The following is a 19500-nucleotide window of genomic DNA, read 5'->3' as shown; positions in this document are numbered from 1 at the left end:
GGCAATGGATGCCAATTAATTTTACGCATTCTAGGGAAGAGTCGCACAAACGAAATTAGCCATTTCCTTTTCAGCATCACCAGTGGACGACTTTATGGCTGACTGCAGACTAAACGTGGGAATGTTAACATATAGCTGTGACATACAGTAGCCATAATCCGTGATGGTTTGGTTTCGATTCACTGATTTAAACGCTGTTAGTTCAACGAGCCGGTTTGAACATAGCCTCTAAAAAAAGTCCCCACAGATGGAAATTTCAGCATTACGTAAATAATTTTAGCAAGGCTAATATTAACGATTCAATGCACGAGATTTACATAAAAGCGGCGCTCAACAACAACACCGTCCATATTCTCTAAGGATACAGGCAAATTGTTCTGGCTGCCATGTTCGGGATATACACACCCATATCAGCCATACCAGGCTGTAAACGTAGGCTGTGGCCACTGCTGGCTAACTTGTATGGACTGGCTACGAAATAGTGGGGGTGGTGGTGGTGGTGGTGGTGATTCTGTTGGTGAAGTAGCCATTTTTAGACTCCCTTCGTTGTCAGTTGCATGATGCTACACATTTTCAACATGAGTGGAAGTACATCCAAACTCTGCTCGCGTTTGTTTGTTTGACTTATGCAAGTGTAACGTTAAGAAGCTGCACCTATGTAATTACCATCTTAAATATCTCGCGTAGAGTTAACTTAGTCAACCCAAAAAATGTGAGTAGCTAATGTGCGACCAATTAGCTTACCAGGTAATCACTAACGTTAGCCATCTATAGAGCAAGGATGTGAAAAAATCTGGGCCGACATGCAGACCTTAAATGTTGGTGATAATTGGGAGCAATGATACGTCTTGAATGAACCCCAAAGTGAAATAGTGTTCGGGTAAAATGGCTAATAAATCAAGGCTGATATGGTTTAACCTAGACGGCTTACTTCTTAAGAGAGTGAGAAAGATACCCGGACGTTGGAGAGGGGTGCTGGCTAACCTACCGAGCTGTCACCAACTAACCTAACCTCCTACTTAACATTACCACTGACCGTTAACATTAAACACCAGCTTGTCGGATAGATCCATTACATACACAAGCAGTTCATTATTCTTGTGGTCAATTGACACCTGGGTTAACACAGTGCGTTAAGTTTCTCTACCAGTGACCCCCACCCACTCTACTGGCAGCAACGACTAGCTAGCAGCAGGCTAACGGCAGCTAACTGTAACGGAGGAGCCACTCAACCCAGTTTAACCCCTTTCGTTCATCTCCCCTGCTCGGCAGGCTAGCCAACTGCATAGACACTTAATGCATTTCCTGAAGCGCAATTTCACATATCAATGTATATGCTTACCCGCTTTCAGTCGAGGGTATCCGTTGTTTATATCACATTGACTGGAAACAGCAAAATCTTGCCTCTCCTCTCTCCGCCCAGGCGCTCAGATTTAGCTAGTTTAGCTACCGAGGAGCGGCACTCCCCGAACCCAGTTTTTGACCCGCCGAGGGGGGAGACACACCGGCACAGAGGCGCAGAGACAAGGCGGTGTTCACCCAGATAGACGTGTCACAGTCCCGTTTAGGCGTTCTTCCGTTTCAACGCAAATTCCAACTCAAAGCAAAAATCCCTTCTTGTCTTTCCCACCGTCGTCGTCCCTCTTTTCTTCCTTCACGCCAGGATCTCAGTCGCTTCTTCCTCCGGCCATCAAACAGCAGAGATGGGCGCGGTAACCCTGCACTCAGGTCTGGGAAACCCCACGTTACGGCAGCGTCACAACGCACGGCGAAGGGTCGGCGACCACTCCAACAGATCAGGAAATACTGCCATTTTTGGTAACAGCAACTCACCTAGGTAACGTTTACCTAGCAAAAACACTACTTTTAATTCCACAAGTTTGTTTATTCGAAGAGTTTCGATTAAATGTGATCCGAAAGTGCGTATTTTGAATGCCTCAATGGCTTAGAAGAATTGTCTTTCTACACTGCAGCCTCTGTGATTCTGAAACAGGGTTCTACACACCTCCACAGGTTCTAGGAGATACACTCTAATTTACTAGCGTAATAATTTCACATATTTCAGAATTATTATAAAAACTCGTTTGTTTTACCAATATTATATTGCCATAAACAGTTCACACTCTCATATCCAAAATAAATGTGTCCTACATAAGACCCTGGGATCTAAAGTAGACATCTTCAGGAAAATGTGACTTTAATGGCAGCAGAAAAAACACTGCTTCAAGCCAATAACACTGTCCCATTTGCAAACCAAAACAGACTGTGCCACAAATTTAACTACAGAAACACATGTACTTCCCTGTCAGCCCAGCCGCAACACAACGTTACTACATGTAGGCCTACAGTCAACATAAACCACTTTTTTTATAAAAGCAAAAAACTAAATCTCATTATTTGAACATTCAGGCCCAATTAACTCCACACTGGTCGTTTGCAGATCTATTCATATTTGTACTGTTTTTATATGTGTACATTATTGTGCTTTGATGGTAATTAGTCACTGCCCCTGTGCCCAGATGGCAGATGGAGTGTAAGATGGCAACGGAAGATTTGTTGACAAGTGATATTCCCATTAAATTTGGCATACATTATGGTTTATGAAGTGATGTTGCTGCACACGAGCTCAAGCGAATCAGTGGGGACTGACTTCTTGTGCTGAGTGTTTGTGGGTGGACCATCACTTCAGCACAGAGATGGCTTGATCATTATCACCAGTAGTCTAGGTAGAGTGCTCAGAGGGGGGGTTAATGCTCAGTGGGTTAAGGCGTTTCTTGGAGACGTGGAACACTTTGCTGTCCTCTAGTCCTTTAGGATAGCAAAGTGTGTATGGACTTGGTCCGATGGGGAAAGACAGAAACATCACCAGCTATGGTTTGGATGAAGAACACTCCTGAGAGACAGAGCGCTGGTCTGTCTACCGGAGCCCAGCATTTAGGGATGTAGTGTTTGTGCCAGATCTGTTTTGCTGTTGTCTCTTTGCACGAACATTTTTCACTGACAGTCACTATTGTGGTTCAGGTTAAATGATATGTGAAATGGGTAAGAGCCAGCGTACCACCTGACTGTGTGTGTCTGTGCTCCCAGCAGTGCTATAAACCTCAAACCTGTAGGAGGAAACTGGTCTCCCACCCTCTATGAACAATCACCTGGTGTGGGCCGGTCAGCTCTGTAACCACACATAATGCACCTACATGAGGTACCTTCCCGACAGTAAGTGTACGGTTATTTATGGAGGGGTGTGCACACGTGCATGCGCGTGAGTGCGTGAAACCCACCTAAACTCATGCACTCACATTTTTAGATGTACATTAAGGAAAAAGTTGATCTCGGTGGAGGATTAGAGACCCTTTTTTTAACTTAAAATAAAAAATAGAGTCAGGATGAGCTGAAAACACTGCCCCTGTGCACGTGTGTGTGTGTGTGTGTGTGTATGTATCAGACAGTGTTGTGGGTGTGGGTTTCCACCGGGACTCATCTGCCCAGGCTAATGCTGGTGAGATTTAGTTGCCCCTGGATACACCCCAGCCTGTCTGCATACATGTGTTGTGAAGCTCCTTTAGCAGAGCTTCAGGCCACCCAGGGGAGAAAGCTTATTGTCTGCATTCAGCCTTTGGATGAGGAGAGAGGAAAAGGACCAACCCACACCTCGATGTGCTTTCTGTGTGAGCTCTGATTCAGCTGTGATCGATAAAAAGTGGTCAAACTATGACAGATGCGACGGTGATTGTTCAAGAACCGCTCTATTTTTTTCTGTAAGAAACATTTGTGTGTCGTTTTTATAACTAACACTACGTACTGTATGATGATGGCACATCAGCCTTCTGTGTGTGGAAAGGCAGTAACCATATATAACCGTACATATTTTTAAATATATTTTCTACTGTACAATAGTATGAAACACTGTATTTTATTATCCATATCCTACCATGTACAACTGAAACTGAACCATCCTTCTAAAGGCGACTTTATCCTTGAATACTTTTTGTATATAATGTAGATACATATGACAGCTGATTCTATTTTGTTTTCCTTTTTATGGTCTATTTGTTCTTTTTCTATGTCTCCTTTATTTTTGCTATTATTGCTGTCTATAACAACTTAATTTCCCCAGCGTGGTAATAGTGTACACAGGCATGGCCTCCAAGAAAGTGTAGCCTTTTGTCACATTCACTAACTCTATGGGTTGTAGTCACATACAGACAGATCGGTTGGCAGACAGAGACACACAAACACACGCATGCACCTCCTGTCAGCAGAGCAGGGACCGTAAGTAGCACTATCTCACAGCATTAGCGAGAGATCAGAGGAGAAATCAGATTAGAAAAAGAGGCAAAAAGGCAACACAAATATTGCCTAATATGATCTCATACATTTCATAAAACGAGTGACATTACATGAGGCTAAGCTCATAATGACCTTGCTTTTTATAGGCAGGTTGGGGTACAGTAATCTGATTTAGCATAATCTCCTACAATCTCTGATAAATGCTTACAGCATGTATCTCTGAGAGAGGTCAGAGCCTATTGGTCCGTTCTGAGGCATTACTGACATCTGCTGTTCACATACACACAGCCTAGTTCATATAGCGTTTGGACAGTGTCAGGAGTTTATCAAGTGAGGCTCATCTTTGGAAAACTTTAATGATTTAAATGGGACTGAGTGATGCTGTAAATAATCTAGACGAGAAAGATTGTCTTTTGGTGCTGGTGTCAGACTGAAATGGTTTCCTATGTGTCCTACGACTATATTGATGATATTTACTGCTCATACAGTGGAGCACACAATTACATATGTGGAGGGATCACATGATTTCAGTCTAATATTTAAATAAGTATAAGGAGTTGTACAATGGTCCAGAGGCAAGCAAAATAGCAAAATAAAAACAAAAACCCTCCACATTTGAGTAGCATCCCATCGCTCCTTTCAGTTAGTGTATGGAGTGTTGGATCTTCAGCACATCCCTCCTTTAACCGTATGGTTCCTGTCTGTTGAGAACAAGTGTTGTCCAGCGAGGTGCACAGAAATGGCTTCAAGGCAAGTTCCTTAATATTTTGAAGAGGTAGCTGTAATGTCGCATTGATAGAATTGATAGCAGTGTGCAGGTACTTTTTTTTTTTTTTTTTTTTAACTTTTCCATCTTTTGAGCAGATTTTTATCTTGCACCTGCAAAGTCTGTAAATTCTGGTGTGTGTGTTGTGTGTGAGACACAAGATGAGTCAAACCAGTCAGAAAAGAAGTTCTTCAGTCCTATCGTAGCGACTTGTTCACGGTACATTCTCAAAATGGAAATGGAAAGACATCTTCCCCGACTTTAACTATTTTAAACACACTTTAAATTCCATGACATTTCAGGAATTCCATAACCACTGGAGGGCCAGTGGGGACATTAGGGGCTCCTAGTGGCATGTGCTTGTAAGTGTAACAGTCTAGTGCAGCACTGGGCCGAGTCCACAGGATTAGTTACCTCAGGGCAGACTGAAGTGATCTCCATGATGTTCAAAATCAAGTGAAATGTATTTTGATCGTCATTACCAATCAGACACTATCAACTAAGTTTTGTCCATTGTCCAAGGAAATCCTCTAATTCAGAAACGTAAAACACTGTCGTAGCGTGCTGTATTGTGCAGATAGAAATGGGAAGCTTACACAGAAGTGGAATGACACTCTTTGATCTAATTCTGCTTATTTAACATCCACTTAAACCGAACTTTGAAAAAGAGGCGAACTGGAAATTTCACAAGCTAAATTTAACAGTGTTACACAGCACAAGTACCTACTTATTTGGTGGATATCCAAAGTACCAGAGTTAAACCAATCACCTCTGGGTTTTTGAAAGGTGACAAAGGTAAAATATTTTTGGACTGAAGCTGCCAACAGCAGATATATAGTTTATAGAAAAAAAAAAAAAAATCGTCCTACTAGTTTTATTGATATTACCACTATTACTGTTACAGCACGTAAGCCCACAGCTCCAACTACTACTATTGATGCCACATCATAGTCTAGACAAATACACCTGTTTATGCCTGATCAATCTGCTTTTATACCAAAATACTGTTTTCCATCAGTTATCCATATTATCATATTCCCATTCTGTGTCAGATTTCACACACTGAGTGTTGTATGGCCTCAGTGTGAACTCCTTTCACTTCATATGTACAGTACCAGCAGTGACAGTATGTACTGTATACATCTGCTGGCTTACATCAGCTGACACACCCTTTACCATGATATAACACAGCTGCTTAGTCGACATTACACATGCCCCCTGGTGGTAGAATTAGGTGCTACAGTCAGCAGCCTCAATAAATAGGCTGCCCAGAAATCATAGAGATGTTACCCTTAGTTGTTACCCTTCCTCTGCTTTGGAAGCGAAATAATCATAGCTATAACAGAGGTACAGTAATAAAGCATTTTCCAATTATTTCGGCTTTATTTTCACTGTGCAAAACCTGCAATAAATGAAAACTTCTTACTGTTGAACATAGAATGCTGTGCTTAACATGCTCAGTCCTCAGAATACAGCCACCTCATATTAGGTTCAATAGCATATTTCTAGACATGCACATCACTAAATCAGTGCAACATGTTTGCAAAATGTTCTTATTTACATAAAAAACATTATCCAGGTGACCACAACTTCTTCCTTTGGTTCACTGTCAAAATGTTGTAATGTGATGACTTTCCAACTGTGTTATCTAATGTTTGGTGTCCTGATATAAACCACGAGCAGAACAGCAAAAGCAAGCTGCTGAAAAGACACGTTACACTGATGGTTAAAATTCAACGATGAACACACAGTACAACTTCAAACATGGCATGCACGATGCATTACCTACTTTGTTTGACGTTCCGAACTGAGACAAAACACATGTAAAATACTGCAGCGCACAATGTTTTATTCCCAATTTGTGTATTTTCCTGGTACTGTGTGTAGAGCTGTAAATGTGACTCACAGTTGAAACTTTATTTAACAGTAAAAATCCTTCAAGTTGAAATCATGAAAAATGATGAGGCGTCTGTCTGTGTCTGACTTGCTGAGAATACCTACTTCAAAGAATCTGAATCCTTTTTATTTAAAAATTACTTCTATGGTACTGCAAGTCCTTCGATGGGTTGATCACACTCTCAGATGTTTCAAACCACTTTAGTCTTGCTGTGCATAAGTCCAGAATAACCTGTAAGGCTCATGAAAGCTCTGTAGAATCACATCAGATCCTTAAACGACACTTAATCAATTGCATCTTTAATAAATAGATTCAAGTCATAAGTAATCAATTCATGTGTTAATGTTTATGTGTATTGTGTCAGTGTATGTGTGAGCAGATTTCACTCTGGCCGGCCTTCAGGTAGTGCAGAGGTCAGTCAGCAGCAGTGGAGACCAAAGCCATCAGGGTGACTCTGTAAACGTTTGTCTCATCCCCCTTCAAGGTAACAGGCATACATGTTTGCACCACCTCATATGGCTGAAACACACACACACACACACACACACACACACACACACACACACACACACAATCAGCCAGGGCAGTGATCTCATAAATAAATACCTGAAGTACTGAGTGATGTTTAAAAATCTTGTTGAAGGTTGATGCTGCTGTTACTACACAGCTGCTGATGAAAGTTTTGTGTCAATATTTATCACCTTAAAATTCAAATATGTCTATACTAAAATGACCGGGAGTCAGTTTTCCAGCAGGATTCAATCCTTGTGTGGGTGGAAAAGCCTGAGAAACAGCACAACACTAAAAGTGACAGGCGAAGCAACAATCTTTTTGGCAATCAGTAATTCACCTTTTACCAAAATATGCTTTGATTTTTTAACAACCACTTCAACTCATTTTCAAGCCCCTTTATTATTTTACTTCTGGATTGCTATAAAGGTTTTTTGACGCTGGTCAATAGAAAAGCAGCAGTATTTTCATTTGCCGTAAAATACAGATTTTGTCAAAAATAACCCTCACAGACACATCTTTAAGTTGTCTGTGATTGATGCAAACATTTCCTGATGCCCTCTCTTCGCTAAAGGCTGTCTTCCATAATGATCTCTACCTCACCTTGTATTCGCTGTGGGGAGTCCACGTGACAGTGATGGTGCGTTTGTGGCCTGGGTCCACAGTGCCTTTGCTGGGCTCCACGCTGAAGCCCTGCTGTCGCAAGGACGCCACATTATCGCAGAGAAACTCACCACTCTGGAGGAAAACAGACAAAAAACAGACAAAATAAAAATACAGGTGAGTAATTCTTTCATGATGCATCACAGTGTACATGACGAATCATGTGGCAGTAGTCAGTTGCATATTGGAGCAAATCTCTTGTTCAGGATATTTGGGCTGTCAGGATCTGATGACTGCACAGTACCTTCTTACTGGACTGTGTGGAGCGGATGCAGCCCACCTGCAGCTCCCTCACTGCAGGTGTGATGGTTCCTTTCCTGTAGCTGGCCCGCAGGCTCACCAGCACAGGGATGGTGGGCCTCTCCATCACCTGTGATTCTACTCAGAGAGGACCAGATGAGCAGTTTTATATGTTTTAACCCATTTACTACAAATCCTACCACACTTTATCTTATTGACTTGATTTTAATGCCCACCAGACTCATATACGTAGTGAAGACTAGTCACAATCTGCCCTTCTGTTCCTGAGTTATGGTGTTGACTAATGGTCAGAAAGGTGTTTTTGCAGAGCATGATGATGTCACAGTAATGTTGGCTTTTTGGATATAAAATGTCATCTCTTCATCATTTTATCCAATGAGACATTTGTGGGAAATCTTGTCATAATTAGCACATTAATTCTTGAATTAATTGAACGTTATTTTATATTGTAAATATTGTATTCATGGGATGGACGGATAAATGGACGCACATCCCAAACTGATATAACTTAACCATGCCAATGCAGAAGCTTTAAATTGGACTTAACTGGGATACCACACACCCATAATATGACTCTGACAAGAATTCATGGGGACCTAATGTTCAGTATGATGGCTTACACAACTTACTCAAGCAACTTTCAAGAGTCTGCTAATTGGTTTTTGTACAGTACGGAAATTGATGAAAATCAATGCCTGCCTAGAAGGAACGGAAAAATACACCCAAAAATCTCAACCTGTGTCTGAAAATGTGTGGCATGCATTTGAATATCCAAGATTTATAGTACAGGAGCTAGATCTTTGTCAAATGAACAGTAACCTCGTCTCGGACGTGTGCCCATTGCACACATGGTTTTGGTGGTGAAATCTGATCAGAATGCAGGTGACAAGCACATGGGCTGTCAGCATGCTACAATTAGCGTAAATTACTACATCACATACCCTTGCTCACATAAATTGTGGAATGTGACTCGGCGTCATTCGTCATCTTTATAGTGTCAGTGTCTTTATGTTTTCAGCCTGAGTTCTCTGTCTTGTTTGAGCCTTCAGTATCTTGGCAAATATGCTTGAACTTAAATCATTTTCCATGAAATATTGCCACAGATAAACAGTCCAGTATTGATCCGTTCCACACTAACTATGTATTCCATTCAACTAACATCACGCCCGTCATAACAGACGCGTATGACCCTGATGTTCAGATGAAGATGGAGGCTTTCATACCCATCGGCTGATGTTGATTGGTTATCAGTGGAGGGAGGAGGGATTCAATGGGCACTGTCAGCCGGTCTCCTCCATACAGATACATGTTATGTGAAGAAGCAGCACCCTTCAGATCCATCACACACACTTCACTCTGAGAGACAGAAATGGCACAGGGTTAAGGTTGTTATATCATGAAGACCAGCGTGAACAGAGGACATACAGGGCGCCTTCAGTGCATTTGGAAAATAAGAGTACATTGGGAAGACAACATTATGCCTGGACCACGTGAGGACTTTGAATGCAGCGATTAAAGCAGAGGTCAGGTTGAGTGAACAAATGTGTTCAAGGTTTGAGTGCTTGTGTGTGTGGTGCTCTGCTCACCTTATTCATGAGCTCTATGGTTAGTCTGTCAGAATAGTTGACAGATGAGTGGTCAGGGTGAAAGGTGACAGTGATGTCCTGGCTCTGTCCTGCAGCAATGCTTCCCCCTGCTGGCACCACACTGAACACACTCAGTCCGCTGTAATTCTGGGTTCCTGTACAGGATATATAAAAACACATAATGTTACTTCTTATTTTTACATATCAGCTTGCAGATACTGATGTTTATCAGCTGATATATTGACCTGGCCAATTTATTGGTCTATTCTAAAATGCACAGCTAATAATCATGTAAATGAAAGATTAACTCACTGTCATTGAAAAGCAGAAAAAAGTATAAAATTTCCTCTAACAATGACAGATTAATCAATGATAACTAAAAGATAAAACTTTAACAAGTATAACCACATTTTTTTGGTCAATTTCTCCTTTTTTTTTTTTTTTTAAATACTTTCTAAAAGTGATTTAACCACACTGTAAAACACTGTGAACTGAATCCATTTGCAACTGTACTACACAAATACCCTTGAGCTTAGTTTGTACACTGCATCTACTGACACACAGCCTCTTGTGCACAGTCCACACCCCTCATAAAGCTTGAAATAGTAACAGCATGGTCTCACTGGGCAGCAACAAAGACTGGCTGTTGATGTGTACCACTGATCCATGAAAACACAGCAGTAAACATCAATCTGCTGCTTAATAGGATACAGCTAAAATTAGGGACTTCTATAAAGCTTTTACTTTATTCACCATTTCACTACTGAAAATCAAAAAATCAAAAAGCATGGCTGAGTATGTTATCGATTACTAATAGACACGACAGAATGAACCTCATGTCAAAACATGATTTATATTTACCGATGGCTGTTTTTAAAAGTATTAAGTTGATAAGCTTACTAAACATATCTGGATGTTTGTAGCACTTTGTACTATATACTGTATTTTATACTATACTGTACTACCTTTATAGCTTTTTGTGTGCATATTCTGATATACAGCAGTTGTGCATTGTGACAAATTAAAGGAAAATCATGAGCCTCCAGAGGAGCTTCAGTGCTCCTTGTTGTGGCTTCATAGAAGTGATGACTATGAAGGCTATAGCATATCATTCAAGCCCTTCTCATAATCTTCCTCTCATTTACTCAGGTTTGTCTGATCCACCTGTATGTCATGATGAATCAAATGCTGGGTGCTCAGAGGGCATACAGTGCTGTACATCTTTTTAGAGCTGAGGCAAACGACGTTGTCAGGTTCCTTGGTGAGTCACTGCAGTGTTAATTACATCTTACCCACGGTAGGCTGGGCCTGAGAGTGTGTGTCACTGCCCAGCAGGACGGCCACCCTGTCAGCTCCACCCTGGGGCATGGAGGGAGAGAGGCTGGCCAGCTGCACCCTGAAACCCACTGCCACCGCTGAGCTGTTCTGCAGCTGCAGGCAAGACAGGACTTCATGTCAGCTCCAAGGCTGCAGCTTCTTCAAAAGCATTAAAGGTAATCAGTGCATATCAACAATCAACATTCAGTCCTGGATTTGCAGATATGGAAAAAACAGGGACTGTCTTAGATCTCATCGATGTACTTCTCCCTCTGGTCCTTTTACCATCAGCACACCGCTGACTGACCTTCAGGACCTGCGAGGTGCTCTCCTTCTCCAACACATAGCCAAAGTCAAGGAGGCCTCCAGGGTGGGAGGATGTGACAGCAGGAAGCACACCTTCTCCACACAGAGTCACCTCCAGGTTCATCCTCTTGCTTTGTACCTCCAGAGTCTCACGGTACTGGAGAACAGCAGATGGTGGGTGGGTAAGGTATGAAACAGGTAACTCAATATTCATAATGTTACTTAAATAATCTTTTAGGCGATTTGAGAGGTACTATAGCTAATTCTGATGAAGACAGAATGGTGGATTAATATGGGATGACAATCATTTTGGATAATTCAACTCCACTCTGAGACTCATGGGTCATTCATTAGTGTGACACACTGGTGAGTGGCATGCTCATATGTTTATTCAGATCTAGCTAAAAGCCAGTGCTCCATGGTAAACTCTACACAATTAACACACCTTTTTCTCCAGGCCTGGACTGAAGGCCAGGACCAGAGTGTGTTTTTCTCCAGGTCGTATACATCTGAGAGCGTTGAGAAGGGAAAAAGCACCATGCACGTCCAGCACTGATGACTGCAGCTTGGAAATGGTCAAAGAAAAGCAGGGGTGAACAGCTGATGTTATTATTTGTAGTAGTAATGTTTGCCTTAATAATAGTCGTAGTGGCACTCTACTCTCATTGGAGTATTTTTTAATGTCTGGACATTAAAGTAGCTCGTACGAAGAGATGCCATTACCATTATGACTTGTATAAAATCTAAAATTAGGTAAATCTATAGAGGATTGTGACTTCTTAGCTAGATTAACATGAAAACAGATATAATACTGAGTGTCATAAACAGCCAGTGGTAAGTATGTATCAAATCAATTTTGCAGAAATCTTTGTTAGTGGGATTTCATTTGTCCAGGTTTTGAGACATCTGTCTTTGGGAAGTATTATTCTGAGCATTTGATGCCTTAATTGAGGAGAGACGGACAGAAATTCAGGCGTAATTGAGATGGGGAATGACATACGACAAAGGCCCCCAGACAGACTTGAACCTGGGATGTTATGATCACACAGCAAATGTCTACTACTACCAGAGTACCCGTCCATGAGGTTTCTGCCTCCATCCCAGCACAATGAAGGTGAACAAAATTTCATTCATTCATGGCCTTCACAGCATTGAAATGTTTCATTTTAAATTCCCAAAAGCAACATCTATCTCCAGGGAAGGAGTCCTCGTTCCTCTGTAACATCCACAGTTCATTCTGTGAACAGAAGTCCACGTCAAAGCGGCGTGGATGCTCCAGTGGCTGAGAGTTTAAGGTGCTGGTCACGAACAGCCATGTCCTCTGTCCCACTCTGACCACAGACCCTGTCATGTCACTCCCAATCTCTCTCATCTCTGTTCTGTCTGCTCTCACATAAAGGCATAAAAAATCTTTAAGATACTGCTGTTGAATTTCTAACTTTTCATTGACGTGACCACCACAAACTAAATTCTATTGATCTCAATCGTATTAAGGCGACAGAAATCACAGACAAGGATACTTTAAAAGCTGAGCAAATAAAACCAAAACTATCTGTGGTGTTAAACACTTGCAGAGGTGGATGAGAAGAAAGTTTGTTTCTAATCTGGGTGAACTGACCCTTTAATACACACTAATTATACTCAATTAAAAGACACTGAAAGTAAAATGGACCTGCAGTACAAAACATCTGTCTTTCTAATACTTGTATTCAAGGGTGTGCACAAGTTTTTCATAAAGTATGTTGAATGTTTGTATCTTGAGACATGAGTAAACAACACAGATACTATCAAGTGTGATTTAGTGAAAATCTGTTTCCGTTTGCAGTTTCAATCATGACTCTCTGTTCTGTAGTTCCGCATTTTGTTTTTTTGTGTGTTTAGACAGACAAGCTGATCAGTATTTGCTGAAGAAAGGATACGTCCAAAGATTCCCTGGAAATGTTCTGAACTGTAAACCTCTTGATCACCCTTTCCCCTGAAAATAGAAGCCACAAATGCAAAACTGTTAATACTGTGAATACAGAAAAGGTATGTGAGGAACCCTCAAGCAACAGAAATGTTCAACATCACTCACCCACTGCCACCTGTTGGAAGTCTATGATACTGTGTCCATTGTTGGATATTACCACTAGAGGGGGCTGTACAGCAGGGCACTGCAGCTTCAAGTCAAGAGTATTGAGGGGACTGTGGAGATATTGGACATGACAAACTATGAAATAAAGAGTATGTGTAACAACACTTTGAGTCATGAGGATGATGGAAAATAACACAGAATTATTTTCATGCTGATCAGTTCTCAGTTCTTAAAACAACGACTTGTGATCAAACGCTTATAGACAGGGTTTCCTGGTTATTCATCGGTCATTCCCCCACAATGCTATACATCAAGCTTTTAAATCTCTCAGAATTCATTACTTTTGTGGACCCTTGCAAACCAAAAATTGTAGCCTGAGGCAGCCTAAAGCAGGGCTCTGCAGATATGCTAAAGGGGTCCCTCGAGCAAACGCCTGTTCCATCCAAATAAGTGAAATAACTGTGAATCTAAAAATCGTCTGCATTTTAAAACAAAATGAAAATTGGGCTGCACAGAGATAACCATGTAGTCTGTATTCCATCTGCAACTCTGATACACAACTCTGTACAAACAAGAGACAAGACAACATTCAACACAAGATCAAGCTGAATAGCCTCGGGGTACATCCTTCATTTGAAGCGCTTAGATTTAAACCAAAGGTGTTTCTATCTTAACCCCAAGTGCATTTCCTCAAACATTTAGAACCGCTAGATAAAACCTAAACATTACTGTAGAACAAAGAGATGGGAGGGAGTGACCAGAGAGTTTGGATGCATTTTTCCACTCATACATTCTACATACACAGAGAGAGTTTGCACACTTTCCACAGCTGATGTGTAAAACTGAACCATAGCTGAACATGATTATTTCCTCATTTGTTAGTGGCAGAGATCATAGTAAGAAGAAAGAAGACATTTCCCAACTGGTTTCTCAACAATTTCAAGTGTTATACCAGACAGAAAGACTGACCACCTGGGTGGTCACTGGGTTAAGTACTATTTTTGTGGTAATCTGTGAGTTCCTCATGTCAAGTTCTGTTTCTCTTTACTGGGTATAAAGGAAAGCTAAATCACTGTGTTCCACACAAAATGTGTTACAGTGATAATGTTTTTTGCAGGTCAGCCTTGATCCCCCCCCCCCCCCCCCCCCCAGCAGAAATATTGGGTTTTTGATAGAGTAAGAAAATAAGAAACAAGAGCATCTCCACAAATCAGCATGCTACATGACACATATTTGATATAAAAAGAAAGCTAATAAGGCTAAATGCTATCCAGCTCCAGAATTCACAGACTGCATTTCTTGTTGGGCAAGCAAGCAACTCCGGACCCTTAGGGGTGCTGATCCCTGGAAGATCCAGATTTTCTGCATGTGAAGAAAATGAGATGAATTCTATTTTTTTTTCAGCAACTTTTGGAATATGCACCACTAAAACACAATATCAAAAAATGCTAGGGCGCTAAAAGGAATAGTTTGACATTTTTACCGGCTGCCAATCACAAATTAGTACAAAAAAAAAAAACAAGGGCAAGTTGTAGTGTTTTTATTGGGTCTGTGGGTGATATCTAATGTCATCATGTGTGCTCTCAAGTTTGCACATAATGGCTGCTTGGAGGCTACGGGGTACACAATGCATAGAGTGCATGACAGGAAGGTCGGGTCAACAGGTTTGCCTTACAGCCCTGTGGCAGCTGAGATATGTTACTTATATCAAATGCAGACCTTATTTTCTGCATCAATCAGAATCTATAAGGAAAAATGCTGTGGAAAAAGGAAATCTTTAAATCATATCAGGAATGCAAATGGCAGACATTGGGTCCAGTGAAGGCCCACAGAAAAAGCACGCAACATGACAAAAGTCTGACACGAAAGGGTCTGCAGTGTGTTGTACAGAGCTGTTACCTCCACGCTGGCTGCACCTGTTGGTCTTCCTCTGGAGGGTTTCCATCAGACACGAAGCAGGGAATGGTGTACTCACTGCAGCGTTGGGTGAAGGAGTACAGCAGAGAGGCTCTGGCCTTCTCATACTGCTCTGACCTTGAAGGAAAACACCAAGCACTATTAAACAAACTCTCCTCACACACTCGCACAATGAAACCCTTTTCCTCAAAGTTTTCCATCTCTGTTGAGGTGAGTGATCACACCATGCATACTACTGTATGCATGGTGTGATCACTGCAAATGAAAAGAAATGGGAATACTGATGAAATCCCTCACACACTGGAAGAGGTTTTTTCAGTGTTGCTGCTCTTTTTTGCAGTGCAACTCTTTGATATTTGGTTATAGAATATTTATTATTTATTATTTGCTTCACTGACATTTCAGTTCTGCTGTGACATGTAAGTAATTAGTGATAAAAAGCAAGCAAAAAGATTGATGGTATCAAGGAAAAAATCAAATCATTGTTCAACCCAGATTCCAAAAATGTTGGGACACTGTGTAAAACATAATTGAAACAGAATGTGCTAATTTGCTGAACCTTCTTACATATACTCTATTGAAAACAGCACAAAGACAATATATTAATGTTTGAGCTCATCAGCTTCATTGATTTTTGTAAATATCTGCTTATTCTGAATTTGATGCAGCAACATGTTTCAAACAAGTTGGAACAGGAGCACCTAAAGACTGGAAAAGATGCTGAATGCTCCAGAAACACCTGTTTGGAACATTCCACAGGTAAACAGGTTGATTGGTAACAGGTCATAGTATCATGATTGGCTATGAAAGGGGCATCCTGGAAAGGCTCAGTCGTTCACATAAAGGATGGAGAGAGGTTCACCACTTTGTGAACACATGATTGTAGAAAGGATATTACTACATGGGCTCAGGAACACTTCATAACACTGTTGGTAAAGACAGTTCATTTGCAAATAATTACATTGTGTTTTTATTTTTGTTTTACACTGCGTGCCAACTCTTTTGGAATCGGGGTTGTAGAAATGAAAACTTCCTACCCTGGCTGTATGTCGGAAGGATCTGGTGATTCAGTTAGTTGTTCTGTTTTTGGGCCGTCTGACACCTTGCTGTTTTCTGGAATCACAGACGGCTTCTTTCCTTTACTGGTTTCCACTGTGACCTCCTTTTTAGTCTTACAAGGCACAAACACACAGACATGATTGATGGGAGCATACTATATTTAGACAAATGCACTTTCTGTATAAACACTGGTACATTTATCAAAGTGAAGAAGTAAGCTGGTGAAGACGTGCGCAGATTTAAAACCCATTTGGCATAGACTGACCCTCACACCAGCAGGTGACTGGAGTAGGTGTGTGTATAGTAGTACCTCCTGTTCGCCGTGTCTGTTCATCTTCAACTCCCTCTCACGGAGCAGCTTGGCTCGATGGAGGAGACGCAGCGCCTCCTCTTTGATCTCCTGGTCCAGCAGTCTAGGTCTGAATGTCACCTGGACCAGACATCTCTAAGTCAGAGGAGAGATGTCAGGAATTACTCAGATTTAGAGGATCCAACAGTAACACTGCTTATTACTGTGCGTTGTATTAAACACATTTACAGGAAACTTTGAAAAGGAATTCAGATTCAAGTGTTCTTCATCACTGGATATTTTTAATTTAAAGCTCCACTTCATAGTGCAAAGTGTAGCTTCAAATTAGTTTTGGGCAGTCTCTTTTCTGGGGTTTCTCTATGGTGGACCCATTCAAGTGCGCTGAGGATGATAATCCCTCTGTTTTCCAATTGCAAACTATTTATTGGATTTCTCCCACTGGGCCTCTCTTAGACAGTTGTAAAAAAAATAATACAACAGATTAATTTTTTCTATAAATAGAGTCTGGAGGGAAGTCCTCCACTGTCAACTTCACATTCAACTGTCACAACCCACAACAATGAACTGATATTAAAGTCCACAGTCTTTTGTATTATGTTCTGTACGATTTGATATTGCAGCATAGATGCTGCAAAATAAAAAGTACTTGTTCACTTCCATCAGTTGTCCAGTAGAGTGTGTCATTACATTATAAAGGCATCTGCTGTGGGCCAATAGAGGCTATTATGGCTGTTTGGCTCACTGTAATTCTCTACAACTGTCCTGATTTAAACAGAGGCTGGAAAATGTTCCTCTGACATCCGTTGCGTCTTTGTTGCACATTGTCAGGTTTGGTTTCCTCACATAGTAAAATTAAAGGTTATGCTTCTGTTATAACTTATGAGTACAGCTGGAGGAGTGCCCCTTTGATATCAGTGTAAACAATGAGAGGTGTGCTACTCCACCTCTCCGGGCAGCAGGCCACCCGCAGAGGGAGTGATGCTGATGTCCGAATCCTTGGGTAGGCTGAAGGAGAACAGCCTGGGTGCTACAGGAGCCATGCTGTCCTTGACCACTGGAGGGACTGGTTGTTTGGACCGGTTATGGTTGGTCTGATGGTTGATCAGGTAAAGTATTGCTGTGGAGCGGTCACCAACTGCAGTGGCCCCAAACTGTACCAGAGAATGGGAGAGTTCCAATGGAGGGTGGACACCCACTGCTCGGCACGAAAGAGGGAAATCTCTGATGACAAAGTACAAAGACATCGTTTAGTCATATATTAATACATATGGGATTTATAAAAAATTATTCCCATCATATTGGACATGATGACACTGATCAAACCAGATCCTACCGTTAAAATCTGGGATATTTAGCAAATCAACTAGTCCATATACATGACATCTCATTTCCACACAGTGCAGGACTAAAAGTTAACCTGTTAATTCCAGATTTGCAGCTGAGTTGGAAACTGTACTCTTTGGCTTTGTTGGCACTGAAAATCAGATCAATCTCCAGGGTCTCTTGTGGAAGCAGAGTGCCAAAACCGTCATTAGGCTGGACCTCAATAAACTGTAGTGTGACAGAATACAAACAACACAAATTGCTTTAATTTTCAATTTACAGTGGTAATCCTTCAGTTTTTCATAAAGTCAAACCTCAATATTTACCCTATTTATGAGAAACATTTCTGTAATTATCTTTCCATTGACTTATGTGGTTCAGCAGCAAAAAAGTGCTCCAACTCGGTTAGTTTGTCTTTTAACTACCTGTCTACACTGCAAGTGGGAATGTGTCATAGTTTTCTTCTGTTGCTTGGGCCTCCATTTTACAAAACCTCTCACCAGTTTTGTCATATAATGCACAGCGTGAGGGGCTGGTAAAGATGGAAGAAAAACTGTCAAACACCTATTTGCATGGCAGTGCTAATTCGATCAGTTCTTTGCCCACACAGCACCAGGATCAGCTTCTCATCTTACTGTTAGTCATGGTGACTGGTCAGAATGTGTTGGTGCTGGTGTTTTATTATGTGCTTATAACAATATGACGTAAAAGTAAAGTAAACATTACGTAAAGTAAGTTGCCTGAGTGGCCATTCAAAAGATGCGCTAATACAATATTCATCTGATTGCAAAAGTCAACAATGGACGAGCTAATTATTCCAAGTTATATTATCAGTAAAACATATATTATACTGCGTGAAAGGATGTGTTTTAATTCATGTTGATGAATCAGATTCCAGACCAACAAAGTTAAAAATGGTTGGGCTGCATAAGGATGACTGTTTTTACTCGTAGGGGCAGAGTCTGTCATTCCCGCGTGTGATTCAGATTGCCTTCTCAAACATGGGGGGATTCACAGGAATCAATGTATGGATGTAATCCAGCATAATTTCATCTCATTGATAACAGCTTCACATTAAAAACATTCAACTGGCGAAACACAGGATGGCTTTTGTTGAGAAGCTGCCACAGGAAACGCAATGTATTTATCATCACGTTTAGTCCTAACCATTCACAGACAGGAGGAACAGCCACGCTGAGCTGAAGATGAAGAGCTGCAGGTGAG

General features: G+C 41.2%; 2 protein-coding genes across 3 annotated transcripts in view; both read right to left on the bottom strand.

Moving 5' to 3' along the window:
• gnb1a (guanine nucleotide binding protein (G protein), beta polypeptide 1a) overlaps nt 1-1747 on the bottom strand; it is a 34493-nt gene extending 32746 nt beyond the window's left edge. The window contains exon 1 of the mRNA XM_076741330.1: nt 1343-1747. The gene's annotated coding sequence lies outside the window, so the exon portion shown is untranslated. The remainder of the gene's footprint in view (nt 1-1342) is intronic.
• A 4603-nt stretch (nt 1748-6350) lies between these two features.
• Nucleotides 6351-19500, bottom strand: part of cfap74 (cilia and flagella associated protein 74) — a 52616-nt gene continuing 39466 nt past the window's right edge. For both annotated transcript variants that reach the window (XM_076741229.1, XM_076741230.1), the window contains 15 exons: nt 18371-18504; nt 17898-18174; nt 16954-17088; nt 16622-16755; nt 15567-15701; nt 13668-13777; nt 13513-13568; nt 12039-12158; nt 11595-11750; nt 11263-11401; nt 9971-10125; nt 9608-9740; nt 8368-8501; nt 8064-8198; nt 6351-7469 (listed from right to left, as the gene is read on the bottom strand). In XM_076741229.1, the coding sequence (XP_076597344.1) occupies nt 7365-7469; nt 8064-8198; nt 8368-8501; nt 9608-9740; nt 9971-10125; nt 11263-11401; nt 11595-11750; nt 12039-12158; nt 13513-13568; nt 13668-13777; nt 15567-15701; nt 16622-16755; nt 16954-17088; nt 17898-18174; nt 18371-18504 (2058 nt within the window). In that variant the 3' untranslated portion in view covers nt 6351-7364. The remainder of the gene's footprint in view (nt 7470-8063; nt 8199-8367; nt 8502-9607; nt 9741-9970; nt 10126-11262; nt 11402-11594; nt 11751-12038; nt 12159-13512; nt 13569-13667; nt 13778-15566; nt 15702-16621; nt 16756-16953; nt 17089-17897; nt 18175-18370; nt 18505-19500) is intronic.

The sequence above is a fragment of the Chaetodon auriga genome, chromosome 10 (assembly GCF_051107435.1).
Source record: "Chaetodon auriga isolate fChaAug3 chromosome 10, fChaAug3.hap1, whole genome shotgun sequence".
In the NCBI taxonomy this organism is placed as follows: domain Eukaryota; kingdom Metazoa; phylum Chordata; class Actinopteri; order Chaetodontiformes; family Chaetodontidae; genus Chaetodon; species Chaetodon auriga.
Note: the sequence above shows the minus strand (reverse complement) of the source record. Positions and strands in the feature narration are given on the sequence as shown.